Genomic DNA, 23964 nt, shown 5'->3' on the forward strand with positions numbered 1-23964 from the left:
CTATACGTAAGAGTCTTAGTATATAAACAGTCTCTCCTTTTCGTATTATTACTTCATTCAGTTACCAAATTGCGAATGTACGAGTATGGAAGAATCTCTAAAGTACAATTATAAGTCTCAGTATAAAATTGTTCAAACTAGCAACGCAGAACTCTTTTTTTTTTTGGTAAAATGTTAAATCACTTTAGAACTTTACCGGAAATATTTTCACGTTTGATTCCTTAATTTGGTAAACACCTTTGTTTTTGGTCAACGGTAAGCTAATAACCAAATACTATAAAAGAAAGCTTGGTCATAAGCACGCCGGGCTTGAGCCCAATGTTTTGAAAACATTTGAAAGGGTCTCAATATATAAAGGGCTTCCAATTTTTTTTAAAAAAGTTATTTATATATACTAATCGTCTAATCCATATATAAAATAGAGAAAAAGACAAAAATAGCACTAAATCAAGTTTTTGTTTCCAAACTATCACTCAAGATCAAAAGTCACAAAAATAGCACTTAATGTTTTATCAAAAATCACAAACTTAGGGTTTAGAGTTAAAGGGTGGGGTTTAGGATTTAGGGTTTAGGGTTTAGGGTTTAGGGTTTAGGGTTTAGGGTTTAGGGTTTAGGGTTTAGGGTTTAGGGTTTAGGGTTTAGGGTTTAGGGTTTAGGGTTTAGGGTTTAGGGTTTAGGGTTTAGGGTTTAAGGTTTAGAGTTTAAGGTTTAGGGTTTAAAGTTGAGAAATGAGGTTTTAGGGATAAGATTTCAAATTTTGAATAATAAAAAAATTAAATTTTTCAAGGGATAAACTTAGAAAGATGCTATTTTGGTCATTTTAGTTTTGGAGTGCTATTTTTGTGATATAAACTTAGAAATGTGTTATTTTGGAGATTTGTCCTATAAAATACATTAAAAAGGTTTTTATAAAGTAAATAATTTTGTGATAAAAAGAAATAGAGATATTTTTATCTTTTAATCTCCCATTTTATTTAGATTATTATTATTTTGTATAGTTTTTTCATATATAGTTTATAATACTACAAAAGTAAAATTATAAAAAAAAATTGGAATGTAGTTTTTTCATTTATTCGGGCCCGGCTCTGGTCATAAGAAACTATAATATAACATCCAACCTACTTATACGCATAACAAAGATTGGTCAAATCTAAGAATCCAAACTGAAACCGGTTAAAGATTCTACAAAATAGATTTTTTTTTTTTTTTTGAAAAAAAATTCTACAAAATAGATGAGACTTGGACATTCAAGTTTATGGAAACATTATGCATTTACAAATGATAATGGAAACATTATGCATTTACAAATTACAACTGATGTTTTTTCTACCGCAAGGCAAATAAGAAAACCTAACACTTTAAAGTTTCCACCTCTGTGCAATATCCGGGGCGGTGAGTAAGTTAGAAAAAAAAGTATTTAGAGCTCATGAAGATCTTAGAACAGACTCCCAACGACCGTACTTGGAGCTGAAAGTGCCACCACCATGCCGTTCAGCGTACTCAAGCATTGTAGCCCTCGCACACTCATCCCAAACTTTAGCTATTTCTTTAAGTGACATTGCTTCCTTTATAGACAAACTAAACCTCGATCTAGCTCTCGCCGATAAATCCTCAAACTTGTGATCACTGCAAGGAAAGAAATTCGTATAAAGATCAAAAACATTAAAACATATATGTTTAGTTTTCCTCTTGTGGTCAAGTTTCATACCTGACGCCGTCAAAGAGGATTTTCTCTATAATTATTGGGGAACATGGGTAATTATCTGGAACTAGTAAACGTAAGGGCTGAATCTGTGACTGCATATCAAACATGGGATACATAAGCATTTGAGAAAAAGACAGACAAGACCAAAGTTCAGAGAGACTTACGATATGTCCTGAATTGTAAAGAGCTTTGAATGTGGCACTAAGAGCCACAGGGACATAAGAGCACGTGACGACTGTTAATCCTGAAGTAACTTCACTCGGACAAACATCTTCATTACATATGTTTACCACAGTCTCTACAAATCTCCCATTTATTTCCATGATTTCTTGCACTAGGGCACAACTAGGCTGCAAGATTTAGAAATTGCCTTGTTTCAATATTGCATTTTGTTTTTATTATTAATAAGTTAAAAATAAAATTTACAGGCTCACACATTTTACCTCAATCTTGTTAACACTGAGCCGTTTGTAGCTATCAGTTTGTGATGGCATAGCGGTGAGTGAGCGCTTAAATCTCTTGGTAGGATGTCTACCTCCTTGTTGCACACGGAACCGTGTCCTCTCACTCAAATCCCCCCCTAAACGAGCTCTAGATCCTCCAATGGTGTGGACTGAACCAGCAAGCCTGTCAGTTAAGCTGATGACCGAGCTCATCTCACTTACTGATTGTGCCAAAGATTCTGGTGACGATGATTGAATCTAGCAAAGCAACACACACACATTAACAATGGGATCAAAGATAAGATGGAGAAACTAAACTTAAATAATCTATATGACGTCTTGACTCACAGCTTTTATCAGACGATCAATAGGCCGCTCTGAGATTGGTTCAGAAGAAAGAGTAACCAGAGGATGCTCCTGAGCTGGTGTTTTGTTAATTGGTGTAGGAAGAGTCTGCTGCTCCACTAACTGAGGAGAAGAGTAGTTCTTCTGCATCTGAGGGGATGAAGCTGACGGTTGTTGCTGCTTCTGCCTCTCCAACAGCTGTTCTTGCCTAGGGAGATGATGAAACTGCTTCTTCTGAAACATACTAGACTGATCCTGGCTGATATTAGAGTGTACAGCCTCCCGTTGATTACTTGGAGGATTCTGTTTAGGAGAATGCACCACGACATTTCCTGATGAGGACATAACCTTGTTCACATCTTTTGGTTCTATCCTAGGCCTTGTCTGCGAGGTATTAGGCGTTGCTGTTTGCGACGCATGGACTTGACCACTTTGGGATTGTAATGATGTTTGATTGATCTGAGAAGGAGGGAGATGCACTTGTTGCTGCTCCTTTTCCCTCTGATGCTTGGTGAATTTCAATGCAAGTGACCCATATGCACTAAACTTATCTCTGTGATGCTCTGATACACTGCTCCTACTGACATTTAAGAACACAAGAACTTGGCCCAACTTCGCTCTGGCCGCCCTTAGATTTTCAACCCGCGGCTCAGATGGCATCATGTTCTGTTGAGGAAGAGAATCAATCTGGAAACAATTGTTTTATTATTATTATTATTATTATTATTATTATTACTTCTGCAACAAGAAATAATTAGGGTATGAATGAGGTACCTCTTGCAATTTATAAGATAGTTTTTGGAACAATTCACTCAGAATATGTATATACTTCTCCCTAAAAGCTTTTATCTGCATGCAGGAAAATTATTAAAAAAATAGTTGAATTAATTAACAATGGATACGTTTCCATAGGTGTTAAACCATACTTTCATGTTTGTGATGTTAAGATACCTTCTGATAGGTCTCATCTCGCCAGTCACCACCACTAGGGTTTAACGTCTTGCTTGTAGAATCTTGAAAAGCTACAAAACAATATTGGTATTAAACTCATAATTAATGAAATATATATTCATTGGTGCTACAAAAAAAAAAAAACATTATCATCCAAGTTGGTAAGAAAGGAAACATACTAGGTTTCTGCAGTTGATATGGCTGTTTCTGTTGGTCTGCTAGGTTCTGGCTTTGGTGCAAAGAACCTGCTTCCTGAAACCTTTGCAGCATCAATGGTTGAGACTTCTCCACCTCTTGGCCTTTAGTACCCAACAAACTTGATCCATGCACATTAAAGCTAGCCATATTGTTCTGCTGGGAGGTTCGTTGTTTCTCCCCATTGTTTTGTGGTGATGTTAGATGAATCAGCTGGGTGTCTTTACCATTCATCATTTGACTAATGTGATGCTTCCGTTCTAGCTGTTTATGTTCCTGTGACGGCACAGCCATCTTCTGTTGATGACTAGAAAGAGCAGAAGACTGAGGAAAAGACTGCTTAATAAGAGACGATGATCTATGATGAGGCAACAAACTTTGCTGCTGCTGATTCCCGTGATGCTGGTACATGGTGTTGGATCTCAGTTGCTGCTGTTGAGGCTTTTGAAGAAGCTGTTGCCTTCCTTGAATCTGTCTTTGAGGACCGGGACCAAGACTTGATTCAACTCTTTCACCCATTTGAACGTTTAGATTCTGAGCCGCAGAAACGGTCATAGGAGCCTGAGTGGGCAAACCAGAAGATTCAGGAATGTTGAGCTTGCTCTGGATGCTGCTTGGAGATAACCATTGTTGGCTTGTTGGAGTCTGTGCATATGTCAACGAGGTGGGAAGTGATTGTCCTTGATTCAAAGCTTGAGCTGATGTATAAAGGCATCAAAAGAAAACATAAAAAGCTAAAAAGATTGTAAAAAAATATAATGATTCTCAAACTTCTTAAGTAGATTGCCAATAACAATTCAGTGACTTAAATGATTTGAAACAGTTCTAGATATAGAATGTGAATTCTGTAACATGATACTGTTTTTTTTTCCAGGTACTGCACACACCCAAAGAGAAGTTCTAGTCCTAAAACTAAATTACCATATTAAAACCAAAATAACAATAAAAATCTTATAAACCTGGATCTGGAGTGTTAGCTCCATTGGCTGAAGTACCAGTTCTGATTCTTCTTTCGAAAGCAAGTATCTTTTCGTGGATTTTCCGCAAGTAATCACCCTGAGACATAGTAAAACTATAAGCAAAGTTATATTCACAAGGCTGAGGTATACTCTTATATTTGTATTTTGGGTACCTTATCTTTGGCTATGCCATAAATCTTTTCTTCAAATGTACAAGCGGTCTTGTTAATACTATCGGTAATCTGTCTAGAAAGACATATCTTCAACCTCTCCACTCTTAACACATACATGAGAAAAGATATCAGTTACAAAGTTAATGAAACAGTTGTATATATACAATAATAACAAAAAAACACACGTAAGAAGGCTTACATTGCTACAATAACTTTCTTACGTAGATCAGGCTCATGTTGCGATCTCCAATCATTAGCAAGAGAGTCTCCGCCTTGTTCGTTAGGCTTCCAACTAGAAGTTCCCTCCATTAAGTCTAGCTATGTAGCAACAAGAAAAATGATCAGATTCTGCAATTTACTAGTAATACTTAACCTTACATTATCTAAAGTTTTTTTTTTTTTTTTGAAACTGTTTTACACATTATCTAAAGTTAATCTCGCGTATATTGGTGCTAATTACACTAAAACCATATTCTTCCCTTAGTGACCTAAAAACACCAGTATTCGAGTTGGCGTGACGATCAAACAACTTGCGAGCGTGTTTCTAGGAGATTAGGTTAAAGAACTAAACCAAAACCGAAACAAAGATGCTTTGATCACATCAACACACACACAAAAAAATACAAATCACACGCATAACATGATCGGTTTAAGAACATCATACAAGCAAACATAACCAGAATGATAGAACCCATGTTTGGTTCCACACAACAGAACTGAGATTAATAAGCAAAACCCACCAGAAGAAAAATAGAAGAGGAGAAGAAGAAAAACCCACGAGAACGTCGGTGATCGGGGAAGGAGGGTGATCGATGAATTGAGGAAGAAGAAATCGAGAATATAGGTTGAAAATTTGAGAGAGGGAGAGAGATATAGATATTGAATTGAAGGGGTAAAGAGTGGAGAGTTTGATTGAAGAAAGACTAAGACGTAGGTATCCCAAATCTCAATATATAGTGTCTGCTTTTCTTATTAATTAAGTCTTTTTTTATTTATTGCAGTCAATCACCAAATTCGAATGAGGAAATATGTTAAGTATGACGTTGACTTGGCCAATAACAAATTCCTCCATCATAATTATTTTTCCAATTTTTGGAAAAATATTTATGAGAGTATGTCAATTGAATAGATGTCTAATGGATATCTTACCAATTTAGAATAAGGAGGTTTGACCCCAAAAAAAAAAGAAAAGAAAAATGAGAAAATAGAAGAGAGAAAGTGCAATGTATCTCAAATGATATAATTTTAAATATTTATGAGAACCTTTCTTCACAAATATCAATTTGTAAGTAGTTTAATTCTTATAAAATATTTAAATTTAATCAAGAAACCCAACTTCATTAAAATACTAATATAAATCAAGTAAGAACTTCAATTGAGAACATTATCGGTAGTGCCGTGCGAAGGGTTTCAGGGGCCTAAGGCAAGTTTTAAAAATAAACTTATTTTTAACTATATTAAAACATTTTTTTAATATAATTGTATCTCATCTTCACCAAATACACATGTATAAAACTATAAAAAATTACTGATGTAAGAAACTATAAAAAATAAATTTATTAATTAAATATGCTATAATTATATCATAAAAAAATAATAATAATTGAATTCACTAGGTGAATTAGTCGAATTCTCGTGGAAAAAGGTTTTCCAAAATAAATTTAAATCACTATACTATAAATCATTTAATTTTTGGGCTTTCAAATAAAGTTATATTAATCGGAGGTTTAATTTGAATGCCTTTTTCGATGCACTATACACACTCTGATTATGGGTAAAGTTGCTTTGATAGTTTCAATATATGTAAACCCGGTTCATGAACTATATAATGGAGGGGACCATAATGAATAGCAAAAAAATACTTTCCATTTGATCTTCTTTCCCATAGAGATTGAGCTCAACTAACATGGTATTAGAGAAGTGGGGTTCAAGCCTCACTTGATTCTACTCACGCTTCACTTGCCAATGGTGATTGGAAGAAGAGTTGGTCATCATCTAGGAAAGCGACATCATTGGCGAGGAGATCCTCCAATCTCAAGATTTAACCACCAGATTCACCAATCACACGGAATTGCCGATAGCATTCACTCTCCATACTATCTCATCGAATATAATCCACGTTTTTCAATTATTTTTAAAGTTCTTAATGCTACGAATTATGATAATTGGTGTACCAGCTTCTATTCCAATGGCTCCAAGTGTGAAAACCCTTTCATGATCCTGATAAACCAATTCTGGATGAGCCTAGTGTGTATAGAAGATTGGTTGGTCGGCTCACGAACCTTACCATCACACGTTTGAATATCACTTTCTCAGTGAATAAGATGTGTCAGTTTGCTTAAGCTCCACACAGTTCTCACTTACAGGCTGTTTATAAGGTTTTTCACTATCTTAAGGGAACTGTTGGTCTTGGTTGGTTCTACTCTGCTGAGTCTGATCTGACATTGAAAACCTACATTGATGTGGATTGGGTTCATGTCTCGACACAAGGAGGTTTACATCTAGTTTATGTATGTTTCTTGGTTCTGCTCTAATCGCATGAAAATCAAAGAAGCATGATGTTGTCTCGCATTAATCAGCTGAATCCAAATATAGAACAATGGATATTGCCATCAAAGAAGTTGTTTGGATTGCTAATCTTCTTCGTGAACTTGAATCACTCAAGACAAGCCAATTGCTTTCTTTTGTGTTTCCACGGCTGCCATACACATTGCAAAAAAACGCAGTTTTTCATGAAATGACTAATCATGTTAAATTAGATTGTTATCAAGTTCGAGACAGGATTGCAAATGGTTTCATGGAGACACTTCATGTTGGGGGCTGTACGTTTCTCTATTCGGATGAGTCAGGATGAAGATGAGAGTTTTGTTCGTTTATACATTAAAAGTACAAGTCATCTGGATGGCTCGTCTGAATGAGTTTTGAAAATTTAGGCTTAATTTTGAAAATCAGCTGGCTGATCCAAATTCGTTCATCTGGATGGAGATGAGTTTGTCAAAGTGGTATAATGTCTATTATACCCTCATGTAATTAACAAATTATAAACTTAAACCTAATATCATTTTGTCACTCATGAAAAATGACAAAACCACAAAAACGCATTTTCCCACCAAAACCACAAAAATTCATTCTCCCACCAAAACCACATTTTTAGCTAAAATCGTAATTTTCTCGTAAAAATGAACTTTCTCGCCAAATCAGATTTTCCCGTCAAAATCACAAAAATACATTTTCACATCAAAACACGTTTTTGCGCAAAAAATGCAAAACACATTTTTCCGTTAAAACCGCAAAAATGCGTTTTTTCTCCAAAACCACAAAAACACGTTTTCCCGCCAAAACCGTAAAAACGCGAATTTTTACAAAAACGTATTTTCCCGCAAAAATCGCAAAATGTATTTTCCCACAAAACCATAAAAATACGTTTTCCTGTCAAAATCGTAAAATTGCGTTTTTCGCAAAAACTGCAAAAATACATTTTCCTGCCAAAACCGCAAAACGTGTTTTTCCGCCAAAACCACAAAAACGTGTTTTCCCGCCAAAACCGTAAAAACATGGTTTCTCGCCAAAACCGCAAAACATATTTTCCCGCCAAAACAGTAAAATTACGTTTTCCCGCCAAAACTGCAAAAACGCGACTTCCTGCCAAAACAGTGAAAACGCATTTTCCCGCCAAAAACGCAAAAGCGCATTTTTCCGCCAAAACTGTAAAATTACGTTTTCCTGCCAAAACCGTAAAAACGTGTTTTTCCGCCAAAATCACAAAAATGTATTTTTTCATCAAAATCGCAAAAGCGCATTTTTCCGCAAAAACCGGATAATACATTTTCCGCCGCAAAACGTGTTTTCCCGCCAAAATCGCAAAAACATATTTTTCGCTGAAACTGCAAAATTTTAGTACATCGCGCTCTTACCATTGCTTTCATCTTTCAAATTTTAGTTTTATTATGAGTTTTATTTAAAGTTATAGTTGTAGTTAATTTTAATGCAAATTTAAATAAAAACAAATAAATTTATATGAAATAAAAATTTATAAATGTCAAAATGCTAATTTTAAAATAATGTCAGTGTAAATATATTTTAGACTAAATAAAAAAATTAGTATAGTTAATATTAATATCAAACATATGATTAGATCAAACAAGGGTATATTTGTAATTTGTTTATTACACTCATCCGGATGGAAATGAAAAACAAGAAACGAACATAAAATTCATCCAAATAGCTCATTTAGATGGCTCATCTGGATAGAGAAACGAACAGCTCCTAAAATCTGAATGGATCATCTAGATGGATCACATAGATGGAGCACCTGGATGGAGATGACATATGGAGAAACGAACAGACCCTTGGTACAGATACTCAACTAGCTAATGTCTTTACTAAACCTACCTTTCCTACTCAGTTCAATGCTTTCATGAGCAAGATGTCTTACATTCGTGCCCTTTTTTCAAAAAAAAAAAAAGATGTCTTACATTCAATATTCTCGTCATCTTAACTAAGGAAGGATATTAATGTATAGAGTTCTTTTAAGTTTGGTTTAGTGATTTCAGTTGTATACGGTACATGTGTAAATCCGATTCATGAACTATATAATGTAAATGAGGGAAACATAATAAATAACATAATTTACTTTCTACTTTCGATCTTTTTCTCCACAGAAGAGCTTGAGCTCAACTAACAAAAAGGTCAAACATATCGCAAGAAAATTAACAATTTACTGCTATATATTATGAAAAGAGGTCGTTATGGTATGCTGAAGAGATCTGTGATAGGATTTAACATAACACATGGAATGTGTTTATATACGAAGTTCTTGTTTCAAATAAAATATTGCGCGTAGAGCGTAGTAGAGGACTACCGCAAACAAATGGACATTCCCTTCCAATAACATTAGAAAGGTTGTCAGAAGCGCATGGTTAAAGAGAATGTGTGATGCATAAGAAAATTAATACTCCCTTTGTTTTTTTATAAGAGTTAGTTTAATTTTTTTCATGCAAATTAAAAAGAGTGAATTAGCCCAAAATACAATAAGAAGTTGAATATTAGCTAACTGCCTACTACAGTAAAACATTGGGCCGAACAGTGAAAAGATAGGCAAAATGACGAGTTTAACCTCATAGGCAAGTTGGCTTTCGTTTGTGTTTAGGTCTAGGTTAGGTGTATGTCAGTAAAAGATATTAGTAAGATTTCCCTAAAGATTTTAGTAGATATGAGAAATGTCTCTTTTTTAATTTTCTAGCTTCAAAAAAACCCTTTGAGTGGCGTTGGTAACTCACGCTCTTTGCCTATCTCTCTCAAAAACTCATATATTTTTTTTGTAGGGTTTAGAGGCTCCGAGTGTTGCGGCGCTCTCGCCGGAGCTCGCGGTGACCTTCACCATCCCGGAATCTCGTGCAACTTGACGGAATGGTGTAGATCCGGTGTGTTGGAAGAACATTATCTTTAATCTCTAAGACTCGGAGGGTATGTGGTGCGGAGACCCTATGAAAGCTTCAAGTTTTGGTGGCTCGTCGGTAAAAAGGCATGCAATCTCTGTTTCGAGTACGACGGGGACGATCCAAAACAGTGTGTTAGTCACCGATGAAATTTGATCTCGGTGTCGGTGGATGTGTTAAAAGGGATGGTGGTTCCCTCATACATGAGTGAGGGTTAGTTCATGGTGGTTTGGACTTTGAGACAGCAGTGTCTTGAGCAGTGGCGGCAGCGAGGGTTTGGAGTCGGATCTTCTTCGGAAGCCGGTGTATGTGACCGCGGGAACTCCGGAGTACGCTTGGTCTTGACGGCGACGGGTGAAGGAACGAGCTTGGACACCTCCGTTTCGTGTAGCTGCGGTTATAATTCTCTTCTTTTAACATTTAATACTCATTTCTGTTGAAATAAAAACGGAGAAAAAGTGTATTTGGATGTTAAAGGTGAAATATATGGACGACATCGCAATGGTATGCCTAAGAGATGTTGTTTTGCTTGCAAAACTTTTCCAGGTTATGAGATGAGTGATAGGTTTGTGGCAAGACTGATTATGGATTTGGGGTGATATATGAGAACGAGAGTTTTCAGACACTTAAATATTTATCCAGCTAGAATATGTGGTTTTTGGACAATATATTGATTAGCTTCTCTACGAAAATTGGTAAGAGAATTTTCAGGAAATTAACGTGCTAATTTTAGGAATGGACGGATAAAAGTATTATTGGACACACTAATTATATTAATAGCCGACAATAAAAATATTGTAGCCTATTAACCTTTTCATTAGCATGTTAAATATATTAAAAGTTGTTTTTAGCATTTGTAGATTACAACAGATGAAAATTAGCTCTGTAATTAGATAAGAGAGAAGTGCTCTAGAAAAGTATGGAGAATGTTTCTTAAAAATATTATTATCTGGAGAAAACCTTCAGAGCCTAGCTAAACATAGTATTAGCTATCAATAATAAAAGTTAGACGTCTGACAATAAACCTCAAGGATTAATTCCAAAGAGGTGTCAAACTAAGAACAAATAGTTATATGTTTTCAAATAAATTAAAATATCAAATCATTTGATGTTTTTCTGTTGTATCATCATATTATATGATCAAATTTCTTTATGAGTTGTGGGGTTGATCGTTATTTTCACCAGTAAAATCTATACAAAAATTCCTCATCATCATCTATATTTTAATAAAAAATATATGTATGTGCACCTATAACATTATGTTTAACAATGAATTCAACATTAATCACTTTAAATATCTTTAGCTACACTTCTTCACGGGACAGTTTTAACGAAAATGTGGTCTTTTGAAATAAGAATCCGGGTCAAGCGTCAACAATAAGATAATGTTGATACAAGTTAAACATTATAAAGTACCAAAAACTTTACAGGTATTGAAAGGAACACAAAATGACAGAGTCTTTTGTTTTTTTTTTTGAACAAATCACAAAATGACAGAGTCTTTGATTGTTTCATCAATCAGAGGGATAAATATTTAAATTATTAAAAAAATATCAATTTGTCAGGCATCAGAAGTTTCGTGTTGTTTTGAATTATCAAAAAGAAGATTTCCTTACAATATCTTCATATTAACCGGTGTAAAAAGACGCAGGGGTATAATCGTCCAACAAATTTTGAAGAAATTGTTGAAAACTCCAAATGGGTATTTACCTAAATAAGACATAAAACTTGTGTGTTCACTGCAAATATTCAATTAAAAACAGTTAAATTTTATATTTTATTCTTAGAATGGATACTGAAACTGGTTAAAGTTTCTGCAAAAATTCTGTGAAAATACAATTGAATGTCACTCTCTTGACTGTGAGATCAGTTGTTTATGAAAGAACACTGACCTTGATAGAAGTAAGCATAGTGTTTGCGCTTGAATTTTGTCGATTTACTCCTCTAAAGCAACGCACAAGATAAATTACATTCCCTGCATTCTAAATGGAAATTGGTTTCACTGTTTCGGATTGCGAGATCAGTATTCTCGGGGACGAATACTTCGAGTATCTCCCACTATATATGATCCATGTTGGAAAAATGTTAGTCGGAGTCGGAACCGTCTGAACCTTTGGAGTTAATAAAAAATCACAAACATACCAGTGATTAATTGAATACTAGTTTTTGACTATGTATATGTATATACATTTAAATATTACATTTGTAATGAAACACGCTAACTCAGATGTTAAAGTTTCATTGATGAGCAGGATGCATAATCTCTTATTGGTTTCCCCTATGCACTTAATGTTGGCTTTATTTTTTCTTTTAGTGAAGGACAAATTCATTTTTTTTGTTTTTTTTACTTCTTCCAGTTGTTTTGCATTTTTTTTTTGCTACAGCAGCTCTATTTTTGTTTCAGCGTTTTCACCTTTTTCATCCTTTTATTATTCAATTCTACCAAACATATGTAGAGATCTTAGTCATCCAACTAAAATAGACTTGGTTTTAACATCAGTTAAAATAAAAACATGTATTTACAAAAACTTCCGATTAACGTTCCGACTAAAAGCATATTGCAACGGTACTGGACTGCCATGTGCATAATCGCTGGCCGGGTGGCCACTTCACCCGAGTTTTCGAACATGGTAGTGGACTGCCATGTGCATAATCGCTGGTAGAACTCGACTTTCACAAGTTCGAACCTATCAATATTACAAATCTTTGTTTAACGAAGTAAATTAAGACCTCCTATTTTCAAATTTTGACCATAGTTTTACGGAAAAAAAAATTTTGACCAAGGATCGGCGGAGATAAAGATTTTGAGATGATTATTTAATGATTAGCAGAATCTATCAGGAAAATAAAAAGACATATGCCATCCAAATGCCAAAGTAGATTTCCCAAATCTAGTTATATATATACGCCAAATTGTTTCGCATCAAACCATAGGTACTACATATGTTAGAATCTTCGTTATTGATTTTGTTTCTTGGTAATATGATATATATAAATCGTTTCATTTGTAGTTTAGAATAAATTAGTCAAAACATAATAATAATTATTATTACAGTATTATTAACATTCAAACCATGCATACTACTACTATACCCTTCCCGAGCTTTTGTAGTCATCTTGTTTTAAAATTTTCTCGAGCCTTGTGACTTCATTTTTTCAGGCCAAGATTGACATTATAACTGGATACCAAATTTTCACATAAAAGCCAATTGGTTATAATACATCAAGCGTATGTCACAATAACATGTTTCTGTTATTATAGCTAACATTTTTTTTAATATAAGAACAACTAATTCTAAAGTTTGTAGCTACTAATGCAAATGTGGCAACAAAAAATACTGATATGAAAAAGAAAAGAAAGTAGATATGGGCTTTTCATTTCATATTTTATGTATAAGATTTGGGTAGCCAGGAACAAGCTTATTTTCGAGCACAAAGCAACGACAGCCCAAGACACGATAAGCGCAATTCGCTCTGCACGAGAATGGCAAGCGGCTCAACAGGAAGAAACAAGGGCTGCAACCTCTCTGGCTACAGCATCAGGCACTCCTAGGTCATGTCCTCCTGACACTGTTACTGTTAATTATTATGCTTCTTGGCACAACGACTCATCAGTTGCAGCTTTAGGCTGGTTCTTAGCTTCGTTCAGGGGAGCAGTGAAATCAGACGCTCATTGCGTGTGAGCCATGTCAGATCCCCCCCTCTTAGCTGAAGCTCTGGCGCTACGAGAAGCCGTCACTGAAGCAGCCCGTCTCACCATCTCAAACGTCTGATTCCGATCCGACTCTCAGGTGCTCATTAGAGCTATAAATTCGAGGTCATATCCGGTGGAGATCTTTGGAGTTCTCATGGATATCGAGTTACTATCTTCATCTTTCTCCTTTATTGCTTTTTCTTTTATCCGTGGAGAGCAGAATCATGTCGCTCTGACTCTCTTGCTAGATCGACATAGTGTCGTACCCCTGTATTGAACACTTTTCTGCGTTGAATTTGATCTAATGTTGCCCAAAAAAATGTATAAGTTTGAAATATAATATTTACGTAGTGTTTTTTCAAATAAACTGGTTTCTCTAAATAATCGACTGAATTAATATATTTGTCTAACTATTACCATTCAAAAGAAAATTCATCACACGGAACTGGCGAAATCAGTTCATCTACACATTATACTACTAAGTAACTGGTGGATTTTGTCTCCGATATCTATGTATTGCTCCGGTTTGCCCCTTTTGGGGATGAAATATTAATATATAATTGTTATTAAAAAAAACAAAAAAAAAACTGGTGGATTTTGATGAGATAAGAGAAAAACAAGTCAGTAATTTTAATTAGGACAATCTAAACACAATTACAATTGAGTTCACATCGGATAACGTGGAATCTAGACTTAGTACTTTGATATGAATGTGATATACTGCAAAAATAGGCAAAATCGGCTTACTCACTACTACTGTGGTTAGTATACAGAAGGATGCTAAAAGGTAGAATAGAATCGAGCGGCAAATAAAACCTCTATTTTTGACTTCATGACAATGGTCCCAAAAATGGCTAAACATTGCATTTTATTGGACCTTGCATTTAGGCCGATAGGGGATGATTAGGACAGGGGATGATTGGTTAGAATATATGTGTAGAAGTTCCGCTGTACTATTTAGTTTGTAGTTATTTTTATTGTAGCTATATGTTATTTTGTTGTACAAAGATATTACAATTTCAAAATATTTTAATAGTTGTTTTAAGAAAAATAAATAAAACATGAACAAACAAAAAATAAGGCTATAGATTATATAACTAAATTTTAACTTTTAAATAAACCTACATCATGATTGGTTAGAATTAGTAATTTAAAAATAAATAAGGTTATAATACCAAGTTTAAGCCCAACCAATCATCACAATATTTCAGTATCATTACTGCATACTTTTCCAAAGTATATACATATATGCCACTAGGTTTTCATTCGACAAAAAGAGATGGAAATCAAGAAAAATAAATACAAGGCAAATCTAACCTGTTTTAGATCTGTTTAATCCAGATTTCGGTCTGGTTTTGGTTCGGTTTTTCTGATTTTTTGATATTTCGGTTTTAGCTACCATATTAAAACAATCTGATTTGGTTTTATTCGGTTTATATACTATCGGTTTTAAGTTTATTCAGTTTTATACAAAAAAAATAACTATATTTATCTTTTATAACAAATTTTAGATTATATGATTAAAAATCAGATTAATTAAAACATAAATATATATCCCTTACTTTATATACACTGTATAAGGAAATTATAAAATTCCTCTCACCGAAAGGCATCGAGTACTTCAAGGCAAACTAGGTCTGCGGATTCAGTTTCTTCACTTAATCCGGTTCGGTTAGTTTGGTATTCAGTTAGTTCGGGTCAGTCGAAATCTCACCTTAGTGAATCAAAATTTCTTTTGGTTCGGTTCATTTTCGGTTTCAAAAAAAATAACCAAAGTTTTGGGTATTGTGGTTAATTCAATTATTTTTTTTGCTTAAACTGAATAAAATTTGAAAATTTTTGGTTAATTTCAGTTCGGATTTTGGTTAACTCGGTTCAGTTATTTCAGGTATTTCAATTCAGATTTGATTTCTTTGGTTTGGAATTTTTTAATATTGTTTGGAATTTTTTTTAGAAAACCAAACTAACCAATTACCAAACCGAACCAAAAACCAAAAAATAAAATTTTGTTACCTAACTTTCGAACGAATTAACCGGAAACCAAATTTTTTGATACGTTCGGTTAAAATCCCAGTCCTAGGACAAACCAACTAACATTCTTTAATTTCTTACTATGTTCAACTTTTTCTCTAAACCAAATGAGCATGTTACTAATTAAGAGATTAATAAAAATATAAGATATTAGAATAGAACTAAAAACATTGAAATTATATCCAAATAATAGTAGTTTAATTGTACGGGCTAAGGATAAAGGGGAAACAAAATTGATACTATTTGGATAGACACGCTTCAAATTTCCTTTGAAAGCATAGAGCTTGGTCGTTGATATTGTTTTTTTTAGAGAGTAGTTGGACCTCGGTTTAGATACCCTAAAACATATAAATTATTAGATTTTTGAGAAATTATAATTGAAGTAATGTAAAAGAGCAAGAGCATCTCCAACCCCATTACATATTTCCACTCCATTTTCTCAATTTGGAGTAAAATAAGGAATGGGTTGGGATACAGTAACATATTATTTAAAAAATATTCTGGTGGAATACTCATGGGCATGTTAAACAATCGTAACTTTTTTTCATGTACTTTGGTCTTGGATATCTTTGCATGAACTTCTGTATCAAATAAAAGTAAATAAAATAAATATTTTTCATGTTTTGTATTTTCTATTGCCTGATTCGATTAGTTTTGGGAAAATACATTTAGTGCTACAGAATAGACTCGTTATCATATTGTCTGATCCAAGTATAAAATGTTTTCCAATTAATAAATAGGTAAATAGACTGATAATCTGTTATATCCCAACCACTTGTGAGCCCTGTTCGAAACTACGCTAGGCACTAGTCGGGCGGACGATATTAGCCTAGCGAGTTAACAATTAATCGGAGAGTAATCGGGGATTAATCGGGGTCTAGTTTTTAATTTTTTTTTTTATAAATATATTATGCATCATTAGTCAGTTTGCATGACAATAGACAATTAGTCGAAGTAGCCTGGTGGTTTCATAATCTTTGCTCAGCGTAAGAACCCGGGTTCGACCCTGGATCCACGCGTTTTTCTTCTTTTTAATTGTTTTTGCCTTTAATGAAGGGTACTATCGTCATTTCGTCTTCATCTTCCCCATCTGTCTTGGTTTTCAATTTTACAGTTTTTCCATGACCGTAAAACGTTTATAATCACACATATCATCAGATTTTGGTGCGTTTTCATGTTTTTATACTTAAAACCTATAGATCTGTCATAGAAATACAAGATTTTAAGCATTCAAAACCCAAAAAGAAAAAAAAAATTGTCGTTGCCGATTAATTGGCTGTGAGTAAGACTAAGTCCAAACTGGCTAAACAATGTTTTTATGAATGTCTAAGTACTTATTTATAAATTTAAAACAGCAGCTAATAAACTATTGTATACGCATACACATGCATGAACAATACGAACACAACCAAAGGACCAACCAATCAACGACACATTTTGGATCCATTATACGCACGGGATATACATATAATTATTTGAACTTTTTTTATAAAATTCTTATTATGTACTCCTTCCGTTTCTAAAAGATCTATGTTTTAGAGTTTTCATACTTTTTAATAAAACATATTAAAACTTAGCTATAAATGCATAGTTTTTGTAATTTTATATTTCCTATATTTTTAAACCAATAAGATTTTAAGAAATGCAATTAATATTCTTGAACTTCACAATTTTTTATTATTAGTTGACAAAAATTACATTGAAATATAAAATATGTATTTTTTTGAAACAAAAATTTTCTTTAGAATATGGATCTTTTAGAACAGAGGGAGTATAATAATACGAAACTGATCACTCAAACATTTATTCTATTATTAATGGCTACTATTTTCAGTCGAAATGCAATATTTTGAGAGAGAAAGGGACGGAGCGAAGGGGACAAAGAAGAGGCACTCGTGCAACTGGAGATTTTCAATGTACTATACACTACAGCTTTAAATTAAGAGTTTAGCCTCCACAAAATAATGCTAGTTTTTGAAAAAAAATAGAATAATTAATTCCATTAATTCCCGACTTCGATTTTCAGTGATGTGCAGATAAAAGCATATACTAGTATTTAATGTGCGCGTGTGGGTGGACATTCCCCCTCTGGTCTCCATCTATGCACACGTACATCTAACTATTAATTACCTGTATATTAGTATTTCAACCTCTATGGTGGTTCACACGATATACGTCGTTTCATCACATCGACATTCATTTGCATTTATGAGTGCACGGGTCATGTATGTATATATATATATTTTAGGACCAAAAAAAAAATATATCTAGATATTTTAAATTTCAAATTGGTTATTTTATCTATTTTGCACCAATCAAGATTTAAGTATTTTCCTTGGCGCAATGACCGTGGGAAAGATCCAAACTTGATGTCAAGTTATTTATAGAGAAACGATAACAACCTGATCAGACATCTCCAATATAATACTCTATTCTTTTTCAATTTCTCCAATATAATATTCTATTTTTTTTCCAAAATAGAATAAAAGTAAATATGGAGTAAAAATGCTATAATCTAATTCTTTTTTCATTCTATAATAAAGTGATGAACAAACAAAAAATAGATTACTCCATTTATGAAGTAAACTCTATCATGGAATGAGATAGGAAGTTGGAATATTGTTTACTCCATAACTATTTTTACTTCGTTTGAGTTTGGAGATGCTAATATTATAGATATTTAGTGATTAATTTCGATGGTTGACCAAGACAAAAGACGGGAAGGTGCCTAATTTGCCACATCTCTTTGAAATGGAACGTACGTGTTTTGAATTCCCTCACATTTGTTGGCTCTTGTACCCTTCTGCAATAATTTCATTTCCTCACGTAACATATATTTCGAAAGCTACCAGATCAGCCGACACATATCTTTATTCTATATCTAACTTTTTTATTAAAATATTTTTGGACTTTTTGGGTTTTACAACTTTACAGAAATATAATATATCTAAGTATCTAACACTATTACTAGTTGTTCCAGTTGTATATTAGACTACTACGAGCAATCAATCAACACAAACAATTAAAGTAGTAGAAGGAACAAATTCTGCTATGTTCTCATTAGGTTTTCCGGTTATAAGTTTGTGCTGGTCTGTAAGCAAATATTTCCTCAATGGCTTTAATTCTTTTTATTTTTTTACATTTTGAAGTTGTATTATATATCAAAAATTAATTTAAAAGCTATTTAACAGAAAAAGGCAAACAGCCTTAATTAAATGGGAAAGATAACATTCAAGATTTGATCCTAAGTCCGTACTGTTAGGATCTGAATCCTAAAATTTATAATGATATTATTAGAACCGATTTTGAAAAAGCAAATACAAAAGTGACAATGGCTAAAAGCGAGTTCTATCTAAGGACTACGTCTATATTCGTACAAAAGCAGTGACTGAACTGTCTTTAGCCATGGCCGCTAACAATGTCAACTCTCAGCAAAGGAGATTTTGATGTCTGCGTAGGTGCGACTAACCGACTTGGTAAGCGAAAAAGATGGGACGCATGAACAAACGTACGTCAACTCCAGGAGACACGCCAAGGTTCACAAGTGTACAACGCTAGCAAAAAAACTCCTTAGTTTATCTTGTTTTCATCAGCCACTCAATTTAGTAGAGTGATATGGAATAAAAATTCTCATGCAAAATCAAAATGGATAAGCAAAGTGAATATTTTTTTTGGGTTTAAAAAATCTTTATTGTTATTTAAAGAGAATACTATATATACCATCACTAGTACTAATATCTCACATATTTAGAGTTTAGAATGATATTAATATTCTTTCTCATAAAAAATATATTTATCTTTTACTATAAAACATTTTAAACACTTATTTACAATTAAATAGTTGAGAATTTCTCACTAAAATTTCTCATTAATTACTTTTATATTCTTCTTGTTTAATCGGTTTATCGCAAAATCCCAACCATTGTAAAACTAGACCTAGCCAATTAAGTACACATGCAAGATAATTTTTTTAATATACTATCTGTTTCATAATATGAAAATTTTAGAAGTAATTTTTTATTTTAAAATATAAATTGCTATTTCATTTATACAAATTTAAAAATTACATGTTTTATATTGGTTGAACTATATTTAATTTAAATGATACTTTCTGATGCATGGTTGATATTTTTTTTGGGGTCAAATATTGATATTTTTAATTTCCATTTTTTTATAAAATAATAATAGAATAAAAGAGTGTTTTTAATATGTGTTAAAACTAAACATACAAATTAATAATGAAGACAAAACACATAAATTACGTGGTACAAATTAGACTTACTCACGTAGTCACGTACATGCAAATTGGTAAAGACGTGTGTGTGTCATGTCATTTTCTAAGAGCAGGATTAACCCAGTCTCTTAGATGGGTCTTTAAGGAGAATTACAATTAAAAGAAAAAGAAAAATTGCAATTAAGACAAAGAACGTCTCCTAAATAGGAGTTAGAAGAACCGTCCCTTATTAGACACGTGTTTTAATTTTATTGGAGAGAGAATTTCAGAAGGCAAAAAAAAACTGATCACCGAGTCGTCGTTCTTTCGGTGCTCTCTCTCTCTCTCTCTCCCCTTTTCTCCCGAAAATCGCATGCATCTAGAATCGAATCAAGCTTTTGTTCTGTGAATCGAAAGGTACAAAGTTTGTTGTTTTGTGATTGTATTCAGATTTTGAGAAGGGAAAAAAAAGAAACCGACTTTGTTTGTTTTCGTTCTCTATCTCTCTCTCTCTGTTGATTACGAAAATCGCATGTGTTGGCGAATCGTTCTACTTGATAAGCAAACAAGAAAGGAACTTATATCAGCTTTACGACTTCATATGGACAGTAATTTACAAGGTATGTAACTGCAGATTAAAAAAAGAATGTGGACTTGTTTGCATTTAAGTAGTTGTTCACGCTTGTTCCATTTGAAGTAGATTGAAAAGTCTCAGACTTCCTATAGCTTTGCTATTTGGTAAGTTCTGCCTTGTTTATCTGTTACAGATGAAAGTTCTGGTGAAGAAATAAAGGAAACTACTTCATCCACTCGCTCAGAAAGTGTGACCATCAAAAGAAAGATCAGAAGCAGGGAAGAGTCTACAGAAGATGACTGCATTAGCTCTGATGCTTATGGCAATGACCATGGAGAAAAAAGAGTAAAACAGTCTACTCAGAAAAAATTGAATGCCAAATTTTCTTCAAAAACTAGTGAACAAAAGTCATTAGCCAAAACAGGTTTGTCATGTGTTACAGAAAAAGTAAACACTTTGTACTATATACTGGCAATCTACATAGAGTATTATGAAACACTATGTGTTGCTTTATCTTCTTAGGTAAGCAGAAGCTTCGGTTAAAAGAGGAAGAAGCGTCATTGACCGTATCTAGCAAAGTCCTCAGAACCGATTAAATCATATCATCCTCAATTCAAAGTGAACCATGGACGATACTTGCCCATAAGAAGCCTGAGGAAGACTAGAAAGCTTATAACCCAATGACAATGAGACCTCCTCCTCTCCCAGAGGGTACCAAGTCTGTAAAGATTATGACTTGGAATGTTAATGGATTGAGAGCATTGTTGAAGCTAGAGAGCTTCTCTCCTCTGCAACTTGCGCAAAGAGAAAACTTTGATGTGTTGTGCTTTCAGGAGACAAAGATCTAGGTCATTACATAACATTACCTTTCTTATGTTTAAAAGGATTAAATTCTTGTGTACTAAATACATCTATTACACTAATGTTAGGTGAAGGATGTTGAGGAAGTTAAAAAAGCTCCTAGCTAGCTAGGAATGTTAAACAGGTTGATCCGTCCCGTCCCGTACCGCAGCGGGCTCGTCTTCGAGCGGGTCACGGCGGGCCAGGCCCGCGCGGGCTGCAGTCCTTAAAATGGCTGACCAAACCCGTACCGTAAAACATGTAGGCCTTTGCGGATCAGCCCGCGGGACATAGAATTACAAACGAACATATGGCTCATGAACGCTTCAAGATATGATTCAAGGCGCTTTATCAGTTTCATGATGAGTGAGTTTAGTTGATGATTGAATTGGATAAGGCAATACACTTGTTAGTTGAAGATTTTAGTTGTATCTCTTAACTAAGATTCTTAATTAGTTTTAATTACTAAGATAATGAATAAAAGACCCAAATAGGGTTATGGATTAATCATGCTCTAAGGATCTAGACTTGGATACACGCTTGGCTTAAAGTCACATTCCACTGCAACTTTATTTGCACACCAAGACAAAGCCCATTAAACTCCTCACTCTCTCGTCGTCATTGGTTTTATTTTCTAAAAAATTGAGCAATAACAGATTTATAAGATTAAAGAGTCAATAGAGACTTATATAGAGAATACTAATGTTTGACCCAAATAAAAAATTTAAAGATAAGGATTAGATTGTTGAGGTTTAGGAGAAATCATCATATAATCAAATAAAAAAAGAACATCCAATATATTTTATTAATCAAATATTGCATTATACGAATGATTCAGTGTAAAGTGAATCTAAAATCTATAAAATCCTTATGAAAAGACAAAAACTCAAAATTTTTAAAATTTTTTAAAAAATTTTCTTTTCTAAAAAATTGTTTCTTTTCTAAAAAAGACAAAAGCTCAAAATTTTTTAATGAGTCTGAAGAAAAAACCTAAAAATTATTCTGGCGCACAAAAATGCTAACAAGACAAAATAAAACACCTAATTTATTTTAATGGAGAACCGTAGCCGACAAAATACACACCAGCGCAACCACATCTTTAGAAAACTGACAAGAGTAACTGAGATAAAGGGTCATGAGTGGAGAGGCTCGTCAAAGAAGAAAAACAAGGGAATAACGAGTTGGTGATGCCCAGCCAGCCGTCTCTGATTGTTGCCGTAGTCAGTCGCTGCCGGAGATCTTTTTCAAGACTCGCCGTCGTTCAATAAACGATGAGCTTACGCAGTGACGCAGTGACACAGTGACAGATGTAGGCTTTTATTTTGTTGGGGGTAAATCAAATATAAACACAGAAAACAAAGTTAAAATATGCTTTTTAGTAAGGGAAAACAACTAAAGTTTATACATGTTAAAAGTTAGTTCAAAAAAAAAAAAGTTTATACATGTTATAAAGAATTTGAAATTAACATGGGGGCAAGTACCACCAACTTGGGTCACCTACATCTGCCACTGAGCTTACGCATCGGCGCCCCCAACAATTCAAGCACCCCCAAAACCAACTTACCACAAAAAGTTGTCGGCTCTTCCCTCCACCTCTGCTTAAACTCTCGGGATCTGAAGAGGTTACTGAGAAGAAAAAGAAATACCGCACGGGCAGAAGGAGTACGATGGCGGAAGATCTAAGCATGCATGACTGATGTTCGTCACCGGAACGAAGCCGGAGCCGCCGAGGAGGATACAAGACGTCACATCAGAACAACATAGGAGGCATACTAACGGGACCCGCTCATGATACTACAAAAACCTCTATAAATTAATAATGTTGGGAATACACCAAAACTATAATTTTTTATTAATTTATAGAGATATTAATTTATAGAATATTAATTTAAAGATGTCAACTTACACCTGCTTTGGAATAATTTAATTTGATTGAAATGATCCATGAAAAATTATCTGTTAGAGTTAATCATAAGTATTCTAAGGCGAAATCTAGAATAAACCTACGAAACTTATAATTTCATATTTTGTCACTAAGAAAAAAGCGTCTACGAATTAGTGACATTCCGCCATATTCTATATACTATCGTTTCTTTACTCCATTATACCACCAATCATATATTAACTAAGCTCGAGTACATTTTTAAAACTGTTTGATGTATCAAACTATCAATCATTTAGGTTTTTTGACATATCTCTGTTAGGCATATAGTATAAGAGTTATTCTTGGGTTCACCCCCTAGGGTGAACCTTTAGGTTCACTAACCAATAGAAAGTTGTCATTTTAAATCTAGTATCTTTTAATTAAGGAAACCAAATAACTTGCAAATTATATTATTTTTTCAAAATAAAATTTAAAAATAAATAAAAATAATATATAAAAAACGAATTCAAAAAAAAAAA

At 33.7% G+C, this 23964-nt stretch overlaps 1 protein-coding gene and 1 pseudogene across 2 annotated transcripts; one reads left to right on the top strand and one right to left on the bottom strand.

The window, feature by feature from the left end:
• Window positions 1-1395: 1395 nt before the first annotated feature.
• LOC106316146 (probable mediator of RNA polymerase II transcription subunit 15c) lies at window positions 1396-5643 on the bottom strand. Of its 2 annotated transcripts, none has more exons than XM_013754022.1 (12): window positions 5550-5643; window positions 4971-5089; window positions 4772-4874; window positions 4599-4695; window positions 3624-4337; window positions 3445-3515; window positions 3268-3342; window positions 2497-3180; window positions 2149-2406; window positions 1870-2055; window positions 1709-1797; window positions 1396-1626 (listed from the first exon to the last, which is right to left on the bottom strand). In XM_013754022.1, the coding sequence occupies exons 2-12, from the start codon at window positions 5078-5080 to the stop codon at window positions 1425-1427; spliced, it is 2589 nt and encodes an 862-aa protein (XP_013609476.1). In that variant the 5' UTR covers window positions 5081-5089; window positions 5550-5643; the 3' UTR covers window positions 1396-1424. The 2 variants fall into 2 exon arrangements, with proteins under 2 accessions (XP_013609476.1, XP_013609475.1); XM_013754021.1 differs by having other exon boundaries at window positions 5512-5643.
• A 15324-nt stretch (window positions 5644-20967) lies between these two features.
• Window positions 20968-21569, top strand: LOC106314095 (annotated as a pseudogene).
• Window positions 21570-23964: the final 2395 nt, after the last annotated feature.

Source organism: Brassica oleracea, chromosome C9 (genome assembly GCF_000695525.1).
Source record: "Brassica oleracea var. oleracea cultivar TO1000 chromosome C9, BOL, whole genome shotgun sequence".
Lineage (NCBI taxonomy): Eukaryota > Viridiplantae > Streptophyta > Magnoliopsida > Brassicales > Brassicaceae > Brassica > Brassica oleracea.